We start from the raw sequence: 15186 nt of genomic DNA, 5'->3' as shown, positions 1-15186 counted from the left end.
CATTTTGCATACAAGTCCTTTTTCAGACATACGTGTTTCACAAATATTCTCTCCCAGTTCGTGGCTTGTCTTTTCATTCTCTTGACTATATATAATTTTTTTTTTTTTTTTTTTTTTTGGCCGCGCCGTGCGGCTTGCAGGATCTTAGTTCCCCGACCAGGGATTAACCCAGGGCCCCCGGCAGAGAAAGCGCAGAGTCCCAACCACTGGTCCACCAGGGAATTCCCTGACTATATATAATTTTGAATCCTGCTTTTTGGTGTTTTAAACCAAACTTTATATGATTACTAAATATATTAAAAGTATGATTTAATGGTGCAGCGTATCCTGTTACATAGATATTTCTAACTTGATTTAAGCAATCTCTTATTGTTGCTTGTTGGATTAAAAAAATTTTTTAAGCACTGCAAGGGCCATTCTGGTACAGATATCTTTTTGATGCCTCTCATTGTTTCCTTAGGATGTATTTTAAGAAATAGAATTATGAAGCTCAGAAGCATCCATGATAGCTATGCCAGTTCTCCCAAAAGGTTTCATTCATTCATTCATTCATTCCACCAATATTTATTGGACACCTGCTCTGTGCCGGGCGCTGCTCCGGGTGCTGAGGACGTGGTGGTGAGCTCCCTGGGAAGCACAGCGTTTCCCATCCGAGCTTGCGTGACAGCGGGGCCGTGACTGGGGAGGACATGGCATCTGCCTCGTGTTGATCTGGTTACATCGGAGATCCTGGAAAGGTGTGTGTAAATCAGAACTTTCGAATTTGAGAATGAAGTACCCGGTGCAACATGTTATTTCAAGGGATCCCAGGATGAGTTTAAGTCTTTTTCTCACTCAGAAACCGAATCCTTTGACTATAACCCAATAAAGTTACAAATTATTAATAAAAAGATAGCCAGAAAAAAAGAGAAAGAGCCAGAAGCCTCTCCGTACATTTGGAAATCAATAATGAGCTTTTGCATGGTTTATCAGTTAAAGATTGTCATGATAAAAAATTAGGAAATATTTAGGTTGAGAGACAATAAAAGCATTGCATGTCGAAACATGTGGAATGCAGCAAAATTGGTACTTAGAGGAAAATTTATAGCTTCATTAGAAAAGAAGATGATAAATTAATGAGCTGTGTGTCTTAGAGTTTCCTAGGGTGCATAGCAAATTGTCAAAAAATGGGCAGCTTAAAACATATTTACAGTTCTGGAAGCCAGAAGCCCAAAATCAAGGCTTTGGCGGGGGTGGTTGCTTCTGGGGGCTCTGACGGGGGGCGGGGTCCGCCCCAGCCCTCCCCAGCTTCTGGGGGCTGCCCTTGACTGGCAGATGCATCACCAGACTGCCCCTGTGTTCGTCCCTGTGTGTCTGTGTCCAAACTTCCTCTTTTTATAAGGACACCCACCGTTGAATTAGGGCCACTCTAATCCAGGATGACCTTGTCTTAACTTGATTGTATCTGTGAGGAGTTATTTCCAAATAAAGCCACTCTCTGAGGTTCTGGGTGGACATGAATTTTTGAGGTACCCTTTTCAACCCACTGCCCAGGTGCCACCTGAGAAGCCAGGAATAGAGAAAGAAAGCAAGACAGAAACGAGGACAAATAATAAGGGTAAAAGCAGAAGTTAATGAAGCAGAAATCGAAGAAATAGCAGACGATAAAATCAGAGTCTGACTCTGAAGAGATGGATGAAACAAACATTGGAGAGGGCTGCCACGTCATGAAGAGACACACAAACTGTAATTTGCCACAGGTTGGGGAGGAGGGGGGCCAGGGGTGAGCTCAGAACTGCCCACGTCCCCTGGTTCAGCTCTTCTCATCTGGGTGGACTCAGGAGGCACCTCCTCCAGGAAGCCCTCTTTGACTCCTCCTTGCTGAGGATGGTCTAAGAGCCTGCCACTGCTGGTGCAGCCCCTTGTACCTGGTCCTTCGGTGGTGCTCACCTGTCGTCTTGCTGTGACCACCATCTTTGTCCTGTTCGAGCTCTAACAGTAACCTCCTTCATGAAAGAACTATGCCTTTTTCCCTGTTGCATTTTCTGTCTGAGGCCTGGTATACAGAAGGTGCTCAATAAATGATCGAAGCTCCGTGTTTCTCTTCTCACCTTGCCGCTGGGTGCCCTGGACACATCCCTTACCCTAGGTATCCCCTACGAGGGACGTCCCTCACCCTAGGAATCCCCTACGAGGGATGGGGCAGCCGGTGTCCTCGCCCAGCCAGACCGGGAGTGGGGAGCAGAGGGGAGGGATTCCACTGTTCCAGGGTCCTAGGTGTGTGGGCTGTTGTGTGTGTGGGGGTCAGCTCAGTTCTGGAAAGTCTCCCTAGACCCCCCCCTCCGTGTTGTCTCTTCTCAGGCTGGAAGCCTGCATTTCACCCCTCGCGTAGGAAAAACGTTGTCAGAAGGTGATGAAGCACATCATTCATGGCCCAGGGAGCTCTGGGCCCCGAGGGCAGGACGGGGACGGTCCCTGGAGCTGCCTTACGCATTTGGGGGCAGATTCTGGCCGCGGAGCTTTCTGGAAACACTGTTCCCACACTCTTGTTATGAAGATTCCTTTGGCCTGGATCGCCTGTCCTGACCCTGTGCCCTCTACCATTCGCAGCCAAGACAATTCAGCAGCGTGAAAACAGGAGACAGGAAGGGGGAGCTCTGAGAATTAGAGGTTTTCCTGGAATCTCCCGGGGTGGGAGAGGGATGCCATCCAGAAATAACGGTCTGGCGTGGTAGAGGCAGAGCCTGGGGGCGGTCATCCCGCCGCGCCCTGGGGGGCCCTGACTCCCGGCCCCCCACCCCCGTGTCCTCTCAAAATCCCCTGAAGCGGCTTCGTGTTTTGAACCACCTGTATCCTGCCTCATTTGACCCTTTGCTGCCAAAGGCGGAAAACCATCTCCGTGCCAGGACAAGGCTGCTCACTGGTCCCAGAAAACAAGGCCTGGGCCGCGGCTTTCTTCAAGACAAGTGGCTTCTGGTGGCTGCGCAGGGAGCCCGGGGTCCTCGCCGTGACTGTGGACCCTGGGCCAGCCACTGTCTGTAGGGCCTGTGGGCCATTCCCAAGGCCAGGTCGCTCCGTTATCTCGAAGTCAGTGTGTCCAGAACCCAGCTCACGTCGACCAGATCAAAACCAAACCAATACACAGAAAGTGGCAAGGGTGTCGGGGGTTGGCACCGCTGCCGGGAGTGGCTGGTGGAGACCGCTGGGAGGTTCTTCGCCGAGCTGAGCGCGAGCCCCCGTGGGACCCAGCATTCCTGCCCCAGGGGTGTCCCCAAGAACTGAACACAGCCCCGAGACGCAAACCCGCACACTCACGTCCACGGCAGCGCTACTCACAGCAGCCAAAGGCTGGAGCCAGCCCGTGTCCACCAGCTCACTAATGGATCGTGGAGATGTGACACAGCGGAGTACGATTTGGCCACCAAAAGGAGGGATGTGCTGACACCTGCCACAGCATGGGTGCCCCTTGAAGACAGTGTGCCGAGTGGGAGAAGTCTGACACGGGAGGGCACGTACCGTGTGATTCTGTCCGTGGCGGTGTCCAGAATGGGCGGATCCACGGAGGCAGGAGGTAGGTTAGTGGGTGCTAGGCCTGGGTGGAGGGCCTGGAGGGACTGCCAGCGGGGTACCCGGGTGTTGTGAGGTGATGAAACGTTTGGATCTAGCGGTTAGAGATGTTGGCATAACATTGTGAATGCACTGAATGCCACAGGGTCGCACACTTTAAAATGGCTGATTGTTAATTTCATGTTGTACGAATTTTACCTCAACTTAAGAAAAGTCCCCTCATTTGCTGAGACAAGCGCCTGTCGGCTCCCTCGCTTCTACGGGAAGCCTGGGGTCATTTCCTCCCGACCTCACCTCCATCCATCACTGCCCACGTCTCTGCCCCGTGTCACCATCACCTCCGAGCCCGGTCACTCCCGCATGGCCTGACTTTCCGGACGTCCTTTGGTGGCCCGGGGCCTCTGCTGGTTCCTCTCTCCTGGGCGCTGGCAGAGCCCCGGTGTCACTATAAACAGTTTACACTGCAGTGCAGGGGCCTTTCCCACTCATGTCTCCAAAATCCCGCTTTAAGACCCCACTGACTAATTTTTGTGTATATTATTGTTCTTTTTTTTTTTTTTTTTCTGGCCACACGGCTTGTGGGATCTTAGTTCCCCCGACCAGGGATTGAACCCGAGCCCTCGGCAGTGAGAGCATGGAGTCCTAATCGCGGGACTGCCAGGGAATTCCCTTACTGTTCTTATTTTTAATAATTTCTAAGAGCAAAGGCCCAGAGTCTCTCACTTGAGATGCAACTGATGTTTCTATTGATAGTGAAAATTCATGGTTTACAAGAACAGTCAGTGACGTTTGTAATGATTTCCATAAAAGTGGGAGTCTTACCGACAGTCTTAACTTTGCGTAGAATTAACGTACAATGTAAATAACACATTTCCGGCGTGTCACCCAGTAATTCACAAAGGGTGGGAAATAACCCAGTGACTCCCGGCTCCAGGGAGATGTTGGCGCTGGTCTCAGAAAGTATGAGATGGCTGTTGTCACGGTAACAGAAGAGTGACGAGGTGAGTACTTGGAAGGCAGTTCTGGAGCGATCGGTGGTTGCTGGTGTGTCCAGAGCTGACCCTCAGGGAAACCCCTCCTTCCCGCCCACCAGGCACCTGGGGCTGTTCCTCAGCCTTGGAAGCGTTGGGTGTTGGATGAAGACCCTGTATATGTTGGCGTGAGTCGGAGCTTCTCTCCTGGCTTTGGCTGTTCTGTAGGGTCGTGTGTAGGTGCTTGTAGAAAGGAACCAGCTGGTACCTCCTGCCACCATCCGGGGCCGTGTGCTGGGAAGCCCGGTCCCATCCACGGACCAGCTGGTCGCCAGGTTGCTCTGGGGACGTGGAGCTGGAGGGTCGGCCGTGGGAGACCCCGTCACCCCGTGTACCTTTGCACTTTTGGGATTTTGCGCCCTCTGTGTGTAAACAGAGTTTTTAAAAAGCAGTAATGAAAAGCGCGGGAAGAAAACGAGAGGTTTGCTTCCCTGTTGTGTGCCCACCTCCTGTTTCCAGCACGTTGGTGAGCAGAGCGGGGGCACTTCCTGCCCTCGGGTGAACCGGTGGCACTGGGGGCCCTCAGAGGCTCGCCGGGGCCTGGGACCCTGTGGGCTGAGCCCTGGAGTCTGGTAGCTGGACACGTTGCTCAAAGTGTGAAGGAACAGAAAGCCTTCTGGAGCCAGGGCTCTGTGGCTGGCAGGGCTGTGGGTTGGGAGGAGGTGGGCTCGGAGGTGGCCTTGAAGTCCAGGAGGCGGGTCGGCGGGCCCGGCTGGGACGCGCTGGGTCCCCGGCCTTCCTGGGACCCCGTGGCCTCCCGGGACGGACTCTCCTGCCGAGATGGCCTCTCTTCTCACCCGCTCTGCGTTGTCCCCCCTCCAGGAAGAAACCCGGCAGATCCTGGCGCAGCAGAAGCCAGCCTCCCAGCCGGACTCGCACGACGAGGAAGTGTCCCCGTCGCCGCCCAACCCGGTGGTGCAAGCCCGGCACCGGCGTGGGGGAGTGAGCGCCGAGGTGTACACAGAGGAGGATGCCGTGTCCTACGTGCGGAAGGTGGGCCTCGACCCCGCCCCCGCCCCGCCTCCCGCCCCGCGTCCCGCCCCGCATCCCAGGCGTCGGGGCCTTGGCCTCCCTTCTTCTTCCGGAAGGTCGTCGTGGTCCCTGCTGGCCTGAGCCCGGTGCGTACCTACCTGAGGCTCTCTTGGGGGCCCCGCCACCCCCATGGTTCTGTGACCCCAGTAGGCTGGGGATGGGGCGGGACAGCCAGGTCCTGGGGTGCGGGAGGAGGAGCCCCGTGTCTAGGGCCTCGTGGGTCCTCTTCTCCTGGCTTCACCCTCGAGGCTGGACCCCAAGCTCAGAGCCGCCCAGGGGTCGCCCTCCCCCGCCCCGGACACCATCCTCCCTCTCTCTCCGGCCCTCATGCTGAGCAGGGCGCGCCTTTGTCAGGGGCCTCCCCGTGTGGGACCCCGTGTGAGTCACCACACTGGTGGCTGCGTGTGCCCGAGCCCTGCCTTGGACATGGGCCTGCCATTCCATCTTATGCGTTTCTGCAGCCAGCTTTACTCTTTAAAAAATTTTTTTTATTTTTAGTTTTTGACCTATTACAAAAATGTATTTTAAAGTATGGCAAAATGTGCATAGTAGAATTTACCGTCTGTGTCAGCTCAAGCTGCTGTAACGAAAGACTGGCGGCTTAAACAACAGACATTCACCCTCTCACTGGGAGTCCACGATCCAGGTGCCGGCAGGGTGGGTTCCTGGTGAGGACCCTCTTCCCTTCCTGGCCCCCAGGTGGCCGCCTTCTCGCCTGTTCTCACGTGGTGGGCGGGGTGGGGAGAGCGAGATCTCTAGGTCTCGACTTACGAGGGTGCTGATCCTGTCTTGGCCCACCTAAACCCAGTCACCTCCCGAGACCCCATCACTAAACACCTTACCATGGGGCTAGGGCTTCGACACGTGAATTTGGGGACAGTTGGGCCACAGCACCTCTTTAACCATGTTTAGCATCCAGGTCACATTCTCACCATTGTGCCACGGCCACCGCCATCATCTCCGGCACGTTTCATCTTGCAAATCTGAACCTCTGTCCCCATGAAACAACCATGCCCAGCCCCTCCCCAGTACTTACTACTTTTATAATCAGGGAATAAAACTAGTAAAAGTGCAGCTTAAAAGCCCACCAGGGCACTTCACTTCTGTGGCCTTCCTGCCAAAACCCTGGACCCCTGTCTAGCCCGGAGGAGATCCCCAGACAAGCCCAGATGAAGGGACATTCTGCAAAGTAACTGCCAGACCTCCTCTGAGAAACTGTCACAGACCAGAGGGGCTGAAGGGCCATGACGACTGCATGTGGCCTGGGCGGGATCGGGTAAAACCAAGGAAACAGGACAGACATGTGGGTTTAGTTGCTAGGATGGTACCCAGCTGGTTCCCTAGGTGTGACGTGTCACCACAGTAACCCAGGGTGTTACAGGAGGGGAGAGGGTGCAGCGTGTAGGGCACTTCCTCTCAAGGTCTGCACGTCCGAGCTGTTACACAGTTGTTGGAGCTGGAGTGGCTTTTCAGGGGGCTCCATCCTGCCCCTCAGGAATCTCTTTGTAAAGGGGTCCATGGTTTTAGATGGGACGCACCCACATGCGGGGTCCCGACGTCACCACCCGCCCCCAGGCTGGAAGAGATTTAGGGGCGGCTGAGCATGAGGTGGGGGTCACGTCCCGGTCCAGACCGCCTCCCCTCGGTGTCTTTTAAGGGAGGAATCTTGGCGTTGGAAATACCAGTGCTGGTCGTCAGCTGGACATTGATTCACTGGACACACCTCGAGCTTCCCAGGCTGGTCCCAGCGGGCGTGGGGATGACTTTTTACCCACATTTTGGCCAACAAGGTCCAGGCCCCTACCCAGCCCTTCCATCACCACCTGAAAGGGTGGAGCCAGCCTTGGGTCACGGTATCTTTTTTTTTTTTTTTTTTTCCAGTTTTCAGATATTTCAACGAGTATTTATTACCTACAAAAAAAGCCAGTGGAGTAAAGAAATAAAAACAAAAGACATAATAATCCAAGGGCCTGGAGGCCTTATAGCATCTTCTACAGGCTCTGAATCCCACCGGCGCCTGTCCACCAAGACCCCGAGTTCTGGACAATACGCGATCTCTCGGGTCACTCTGGGCCCCTTGTTTCTTCTTTATTTTTCAAATTTCCAAAAACTGTGACATGCAGCTAGCATTTCAAGATTTCTGTCTACCCTCACTGGTAATACCACCTTGAAGGCTGAGCGGCCCGCTTTCTTGGGATCGAGGAGGGGCCCAAAGGGCTAGCTGGGTCCAGGCCCTGGTCCAGGATGCCCACAGGTCTGACTGCCGGGCTTCCCCGCAGGTCATCCCCAAGGACTACAAGACCATGACGGCACTGGCCAAAGCCATCTCCAAGAACGTGCTCTTCGCTCACCTGGACGACAACGAGAGAAGGTAGGAGCGGGAACAGGGCTGGTGGGATGTCCAGCTCCAGGGGACACGGGTCAGTTTTGGAAGCACGGGCTCATGGGGCAGGGGTGGTCTCCAGAGATTTAGCGCCGTGTGCACTTGGGCTGCCTCCTCCAATCTGGGTTGGGATCCAAAGTGCCTGCAGGCCAACCTTGTCACAGCAAGACATCTCTTCTGCTTGCAGAGGGCCTGCCGTGCCCGAGCTGAACTCACTGCCTCATGGGCTTACGGGTGAAATGCACGTCTGTCCGCGGAGCACGGGGTCCTGAGGGAGGGTGCCTGAACCGGGGTGACGCTCAGCACGGGCTGGAAGGGGCTCGGGGGTGGATATGGGGTGGGGGCGAAAGTTATTCCAAGGAGGGGGCCTGGGGGTAGTGAAGGGGCTGGGATGCTTTGCTTGGGAATGGGGAGCATGTAAATAATTGGGAAAATTGGAAAATTTTAAGCCACAAAGCAAAAATAATCACTGGGAATGTTTTGGGGGCAGTTCTTCAGGATTTGATTTATGCACATATCGTAACCCTGTATTGTCACAAAACGGAATGGCGTTCTCCGTAGTTTGTCACACTTGAGAGGTGGTGAGTGTCTCTCTTTGTCAGTAAAGGCTTTCGTGGTCTGTGGTCCCCGTTTCTACAGGGTTGTGTGATGCGACTCCTCTCCTGCCATGGCTGTTTGCATTTTTTATGATAAACAGCATTTTGATGTCATGCCCATACTCGTATGCTCGTCGGGAGTATTTGTCTGTTTCTTTAAGATAAACTCCTCGATGTGGATCAAAGGGTAAATGACGTTTGAAAAAAAAATTTTTTTTTCTGTTCTTGGCAAACGGTGATTCTTCATTAGAATAACTGAGCACATTTTGAGAACAGTCCATACAAGATGTGCACATGACATGCAGATACACAGAGTGAAGGGAAAAGGCCTCTTTGCGTCCTCCACCCCACAGTGACCACCAGCCGCGGCCTGGACCGGCCCCTCCAGGCCGTTCTCCGCGTGCGTATCGTGTGGAAACAGGCGGGACACACGCACCTCCTGTGACGTGGGCCCGGGGCCTCCCGTGTGACCACTGCGGTGGTTGTGGGCATGCAGCTGCATCAAGGGCTGGGTCGGCTTGCCCACCGCTCCCCTTGCCAAAGTCACTGTGGACGTTTCTAGTTTCCCGTGGTGCGGGTCTCCGTGAAGAGTGAGGAGTGGTGCTTTCGCAGGATAGGGTGGCTGGCGCTGGACGGGTGCCAGTGTGGGTTTTTAGGCTTTTGCTACGTTGTGCTGGCTGGTCCCAGGAAGGCCGCAGGGGCGTCCAGAGGACCTGCAAGTGGGGGTGGTCCCTCCTCGCCCACAGCGTGCTTCCCAGGCGGGGGCGAGGCTGGGGTAGCTGTGATCCAGGCTGAGGTGGAGATGCCCTGTCTGCAGAAGCCCGTGGCGCGGGGCAGGGGCGGGGCTGGCCGGTCCTCCGTCTCGGGCGCACCCGTCCGTGCCCGCTCCCTGGGGGGTCAGCCTTACCGCTGCCTCTGCTCTCCAGCACTTGCCGGCTCCTGGTGGATCCACGGAAGGTGGACACGTGGGACACCTCGCGGTCGCCCTCCCCCATCTCCCTCTGCTGAGTTGGCTTCCCCTGCCCCGGACACACCGGGTACAATCGCCTTAGTTCACGTTTGAGGAGAGAGGGTGTCGTTTCTCTGACTACTGGTGACACTTTGCTCGGTTCATGGCCTTGGAAGCTGCTGAGCGGTTCAATGGCCTGGACTCTTCTGCCCAGAACAGAAGGGTTTGGGCTCAGAATCACAATGCTTTTCAGCGGGTCACACCCTTGCATGGCCCCTTCCAGCTCCCAGGTAGCAGCGAGTTCAGAAAGTCTTAGCTTAGGGCCAGCCTGGCCGAGGCAGCTGAGCTGGACTCCCTGTCGGGGCCGTTCCGGGTGTGTGTGTCCAGGAAGCGTATGCTGGGGTCCTGTGCCCTCGGCCCTAAGTTTGCAGAGCCGCACGGCTGTCTCTGCCTCAGGCTTTACTGCACCCGAGAGCCAGGCGGATGAGAGGAGGAGGAAGCAGATGGTTGGATTAAAATCCCTCTTTTCAAGGCTGGATCGGAAAGAAAGCTTTCACACGGGGAGTGTCTGCTTCAGATCTTTTGTTCTGCGCAGAGGAAAACACACTTCCCAGATCGAAGCCCGCACAGGCTCCCGTTTCTGGCCACGGCCTCTAAAGAGACGGGCTGACGGTTCAGGAAGCGGGTTCCAGAGGCCGTGGGCAGGGAGACGCTGTCCCCTGACCTTCCACGTGACATCTCTCGGTGCAGCATCCAGGGCCTTTGCTTTTCTGTCTGCTGGACGCTGGGCTTCGCAGCTTCGTCTCTGCTCAGCTGCGGTCTGGCACGTGCCGCCCAGTTCTTTCCAAGTTTGCAGGGCGTCTGGCGAGCCTCGACGTGGATGCTGCCTGCTGCCCTCTCTGCTTCCCTGCGTGAGTAGCGTAACTAGAATATTCATGTGGGTAAATCCATGTGGGAGAAACCGTGTGCTGCTTTATAATCCCTCCTGCTAAATTCGGGTTTAGGACAAAAAAAATCCCACAGTCTCGGGCTGGGTGCTTTTGCTCTTGCCAGTGTTTTCAGCTTGCGTGGAGCTACAGCAGCGGGGAGACAAGGCGAAGACTGTGTTCCAGCCCTTTGCTTTAAGAGAAGGTAATGCAACGTGGCTGAGGGACAGAGCCCCTACCCCGAACTGCCGGGCTTCCTTCTGGATGGGGCGGCATTTCTAGTCGGCATTTCTCGAAGGCTTTCTCTGGGTCTGTGTGGATACTTTGGAGCCTCAGTTTCCACCCCCTAAATAAAAAGGGTGTCTCTTGGCCAAACCACAGCACCTGGCAGAGCCTCAGTTTTCTCAAGTGTCAAATGAGGGTAATAAAACCTACTTTGAGGCTTGCAGTGAGGATAGAGTGACATAGTGTCCATGGGCATATCATTACCATCATTATAATCACCTCCATCATCATCACCATCACCATCACCGTCATCACCATCATCACCATCGTCATCACAATCATCATCATCACCACCATCGTCATCACCATCACCACTACCTTCATCACCATCACAATCATCATCATCACCGTCATCACCACCATCACCATCATCACCATCATCACCATCACCAACATCATCACCATCATCGTCACCATCACCATCGTCATCACCATCACCACCATCTTCATCACCATCACAATCATCACCATCACCATCTTCATAACCATCATCACCATCTTCATCACCATCTTCATCACCACCATCACCATCATCACCATCACCAACATCATCACCATCATCATCACCGTCATCATCGTCATCATCACCATCACCATCGTCATCACCATCACAATCATCATCATCACCACCATCACCACTATCGTCGTCACCATCACCACTATCTTCATCACCATCACAATCATCATCATCACCGTCATCACCACCATCACCATCATCACCATCATCACCATCACCAACATCACCATCATCGTCACCATCACCATCGTCATCACCATCACCACCATCTTCATCACCATCACAATCATCACCATCACCATCTTCATAACCATCATCACCATCTTCATCACCATCTTCATCACCACCATCACCATCATCACCATCACCAACATCATCACCATCATCATCACCGTCATCATCGTCATCATCACCATCACCATCGTCATCACCATCACCACCATCTTCATCACCATCACAATCATCACCATCACCATCACCATCACCATCTTCATCACCATCTTCATCACCACCATCACCATCATCACCACCATCATCACTATCGTCACCATCACCATCATCACCATTGTCATCACCATCATCATCATCATCATCATCTTTCTGGCCCTTTGACTTGTGGGTGGGGCTGAGTTAGTGGGCATCTCTCTGGATGCAGCTTTGCCCCTCTGAGGTTGGCTTGGCCATCCAGATGGAGCCCATAGCCAGACCCCTCCGCCCTTCAGTGCTTAGTCTGAGGAAGGGGCTGGTTTGGCCCTGAGACCACTCCGCAGTCATTCTCTGCTCCATCCTGGGCCTGAGGTAGGTGAGTGGGCTCCTCTGGGCCTCAGGACACAGCAGGAAGGACTCTGGGAGGCTGGCTTGTCGCCCTGTCTCAGTGAACAGTGAAGGGAGGGCCCTTGCCCCTTGCTCCAGGCCAAGCAGCACATGTCCGAGTTGGGGCTGGAGCGGGATGTCCTCGTGCCCTGGGCTGGCCCCTTCAGAGCCCTGCTGAAGAGTTGAGTAGTCCTGGGGAGGGTCCAGGTGGGGGGCTGGCAGGTGCAGCCTCCCCACTTGGTTTCTGCTCTTGTGAGCAGTGGCAGAGGCTTTGTCCTTCCTGGGGACGCAGGGGCCCGCGCAGGCTCAGAAGGAAGCCACAGGATGCCCCAGAGCCCTGGCGTGCGCCGTGCCTCCCAGCCTGTCCCCCGGGGGTGCACCCAGGCCCGGGGGAGGCGGGGGGCCCTTGGGTTCCATCAGGTCCCTTCCCGGCTTGCCCGCCCACTCAGGCGCCTGGAGATGGAGCGCCCCTGGAAGCCAGAAGTGTGATGATTAGGAGGCCCTGCGTGTGTGCGTCGGGGGCAGGGTCCAGGCAGTGGCACTGCGTTTCGGGCCCTCGGCCGGGGCTTCATTACCGGAGCCGCCAGACGGGCGGGCGGGGGGCAGCGAGGGCATCTCACCCTGGGGCGGCCTTGCTGGCAGCGGGCTGTGCTCCCTGCAGCTCTGATTAAGACAGGCCTCTGGCTGCACCCCTGGCTGCACAGCTGTGTGTCTTCCGCCCACCCGCATGTCTCTGCAGTCTGTTATTCCACAAATTGGCCCGGGCCCCCGGGTGATGGGAAAAACACACCCGTCTGCTGAATTCACAGTGAGTTCAGGGGACAGACTCTGTTTCTCCGAGCCACTTCAGCCCCTCTTGCAGCCTGGCTCCAGCTTTGGGGTTTGCTGCCGTCCTTTCAGGCGATACTAAAAACCGAGATTAGCATTTTGGAAAATGCAGGGCCTCATCCGAGGAGATGCTTAATGGGTTGAACTTGCAAAAAGATTGATTTTCGTTTTGCACGAAGCCAGGTTCGCTCTGGGCAGAGGAGATCTCCAGGTTCGCACGTCGTGGGCTGTGTGACCCTGCGGGGTCGGAGCCGTGTTCAGTGCGAGGCTGAGACCTGGGACCCTGGAGCGTGCGTCATGGCGAGCTCTGAGCCAGAGCCCGGACCGCAGGCCTTGTCTGCAGCATCTTGTTAGAATGGTGCCGGCCTCGTTGCGGCGGCTTTGGGCAGATGAAGCATGGAGGCACACGGAGCTCAAGCAAGCTGCCATGGCCCCCCAGCTGGGCCTGGGGGAAGCTGGGATGTGAGCCTCGGCGGGGCCGGGGCCGCCCTGGGCTGACCTGCCTCCTGCCGTGATTGCATCACCCAGCTCCCTAGTCTGTGAACCTCGCCCACGATCTCGCTTATTTGGTGCCATAATGTTTTACAACTTGCAGAGTTTGGCGGTGAGAGGCCTCCAGGACGCTGCAGACACGTTTTCTCACACCAGCCGGTTCACTGTTGATGTCGCCTGACAATCGCCCCGTAACGTGATTGGAGATGCCCGCAGGCAATGGGTAACTGAGGCCAGAGGGGCGCGAAGTGGGGCCATTTCTCTAGAAGGGAGGGACCCTCGAGATGCCCTTGCTGGTGAGCTGACCCCACCCCCTCACAGTGTCGATCCAGCCCCAGGACGGAGGGACGCCTGGGGCCCTGGCCCGGCTCCACGCTTGAGCCCTGGTCGCTACCAGTAGGAAGTTGCCTGCCAGCCGGGTGTGGGGAATTCACCAGCTGGCCGGGGCCCATCCAGCCTCTCAGCAGACGCAGGTACTCCCCCATGTGTCAGGTGGGGAAACTGAGGCTCAGAGAAGGCAGGTAATGGCCCAAGGTCACGCAGGTTCTGGGGGCAGCGACCAGCTTTCCGGAGACAAAGTCCCGCGCTGCTCACAGCTCCATGGGGTGAGAGCGCTAGTCACACAGACTTTGCTCTGTTTTGCCAGAGCTCGGGTCCCTCCCAGCCCTACAGCAGCCCTGAGAGAGGGACGCGGCCGCCCCTCATCCCGCAGAACGGGGGCCCTGGTTGAAGTGTCGTGCTGTCTCGTCGCTTTGGGACCCTGGACACAGCCCCCCTCCCATTGAGAGTCCTCCCCAAGGGGAACCCATGTTTAAAAAGTGAGTCATCCTTTCCTGGGACGTGGGTGGTCCCACCGGCGTCTGGTGGATGCTGGAGGTCCACAGAGGAGGAAAGGGTCTCGTGTCCCTCGGGGTCGGGGTGCTTGCTCCGCAGAACCAGCGACCTTTGAACCAGGTCTTCAAGGACAGGCAGGAGGGGGTGGGACAGGCGTTCGAGTGGCGGGGGCACATGGGCAAAGGACAACGGGGCGAGAGTAGGCGCAGAAAACAAGCCGGGCTGTGGCTGGCGGAGCGAGAGAGTGAGGCCCGTGAGCTGAGTCTGGGTTGGGCCACGAACTCAGTGGAGAGCTGCCGCTTCATAAACAAAAGTCCAAGAAGAAGCCAGAAAGGTGCGTGGTGTCTTCCCTGCGTGGACAGTTTCTGGGGCGTCTTCCTGGATGTGGTCTCACAGTGGCCCCACAGCCCGCCCTGTTCCTCTTGGACCTCGGAGGGGCCGGCTTCATGTTCTGGAAGGTGTGGCAGGGAGGTGACCCTGCCTTCTGCTGGAGAGTGTGTGTGTGTGTGTTTGTATGTGGTGTGTTCATGGTATGTGTGTGTGTTCGTGGTATGTGGTGTGTGTGGTGTGTGTGTATGTGTGTATGTGGTGTGTGTGGGTGTGTGTGTGTGTGTTCATGGTGTGTGTGTGGTGTGGTTGTGTGTGTGTATGGTGTATGTGGTGTGTGGTGTGTGTGTGCGTGGGAGGTGTGTGTGTGGTGTGTGTGTGTGGTGTGTTCATGGTGTGTGTTTGGTGTGTTTGTGTTATGTGTGTGTGGTGTGTGTGTGTTTGTGTTATGTGTGTGTGTGGTGTGGTTGTATATGTGGTGTGTGGTGTGTGTGTGTATGTGGTGTGTGTGGTGTGGTTGTGTGTATATGTGGTGTGTGGTGTGTGTGTGGTGTGTGTGTGTATGTGGTGTGTGGTGTGTGTGGTGTGGTTGTGTGTGTGTGTGGTGCGTGGGGTGTGTGTGTGGGG

General features: G+C 55.7%; 1 protein-coding gene across 3 annotated transcripts in view; it reads left to right on the top strand.

The window, feature by feature from the left end:
• Positions 1 to 15186, top strand: part of PRKAR1B (protein kinase cAMP-dependent type I regulatory subunit beta) — an 86338-nt gene that overhangs the window by 9005 nt on the left and 62147 nt on the right. For all 3 annotated transcript variants that reach the window (XM_057528309.1, XM_057528308.1, XM_057528310.1), the window contains exons 3-4: positions 5400 to 5570; positions 7889 to 7980. In XM_057528309.1, the coding sequence (XP_057384292.1) occupies positions 5400 to 5570; positions 7889 to 7980 (263 nt within the window). The remainder of the gene's footprint in view (positions 1 to 5399; positions 5571 to 7888; positions 7981 to 15186) is intronic.

Source organism: Balaenoptera acutorostrata, chromosome 15, assembly GCF_949987535.1.
Source record: "Balaenoptera acutorostrata chromosome 15, mBalAcu1.1, whole genome shotgun sequence".
Classification (NCBI taxonomy): domain Eukaryota; kingdom Metazoa; phylum Chordata; class Mammalia; order Artiodactyla; family Balaenopteridae; genus Balaenoptera; species Balaenoptera acutorostrata.
Note: the sequence above shows the minus strand (reverse complement) of the source record. Positions and strands in the feature narration are given on the sequence as shown.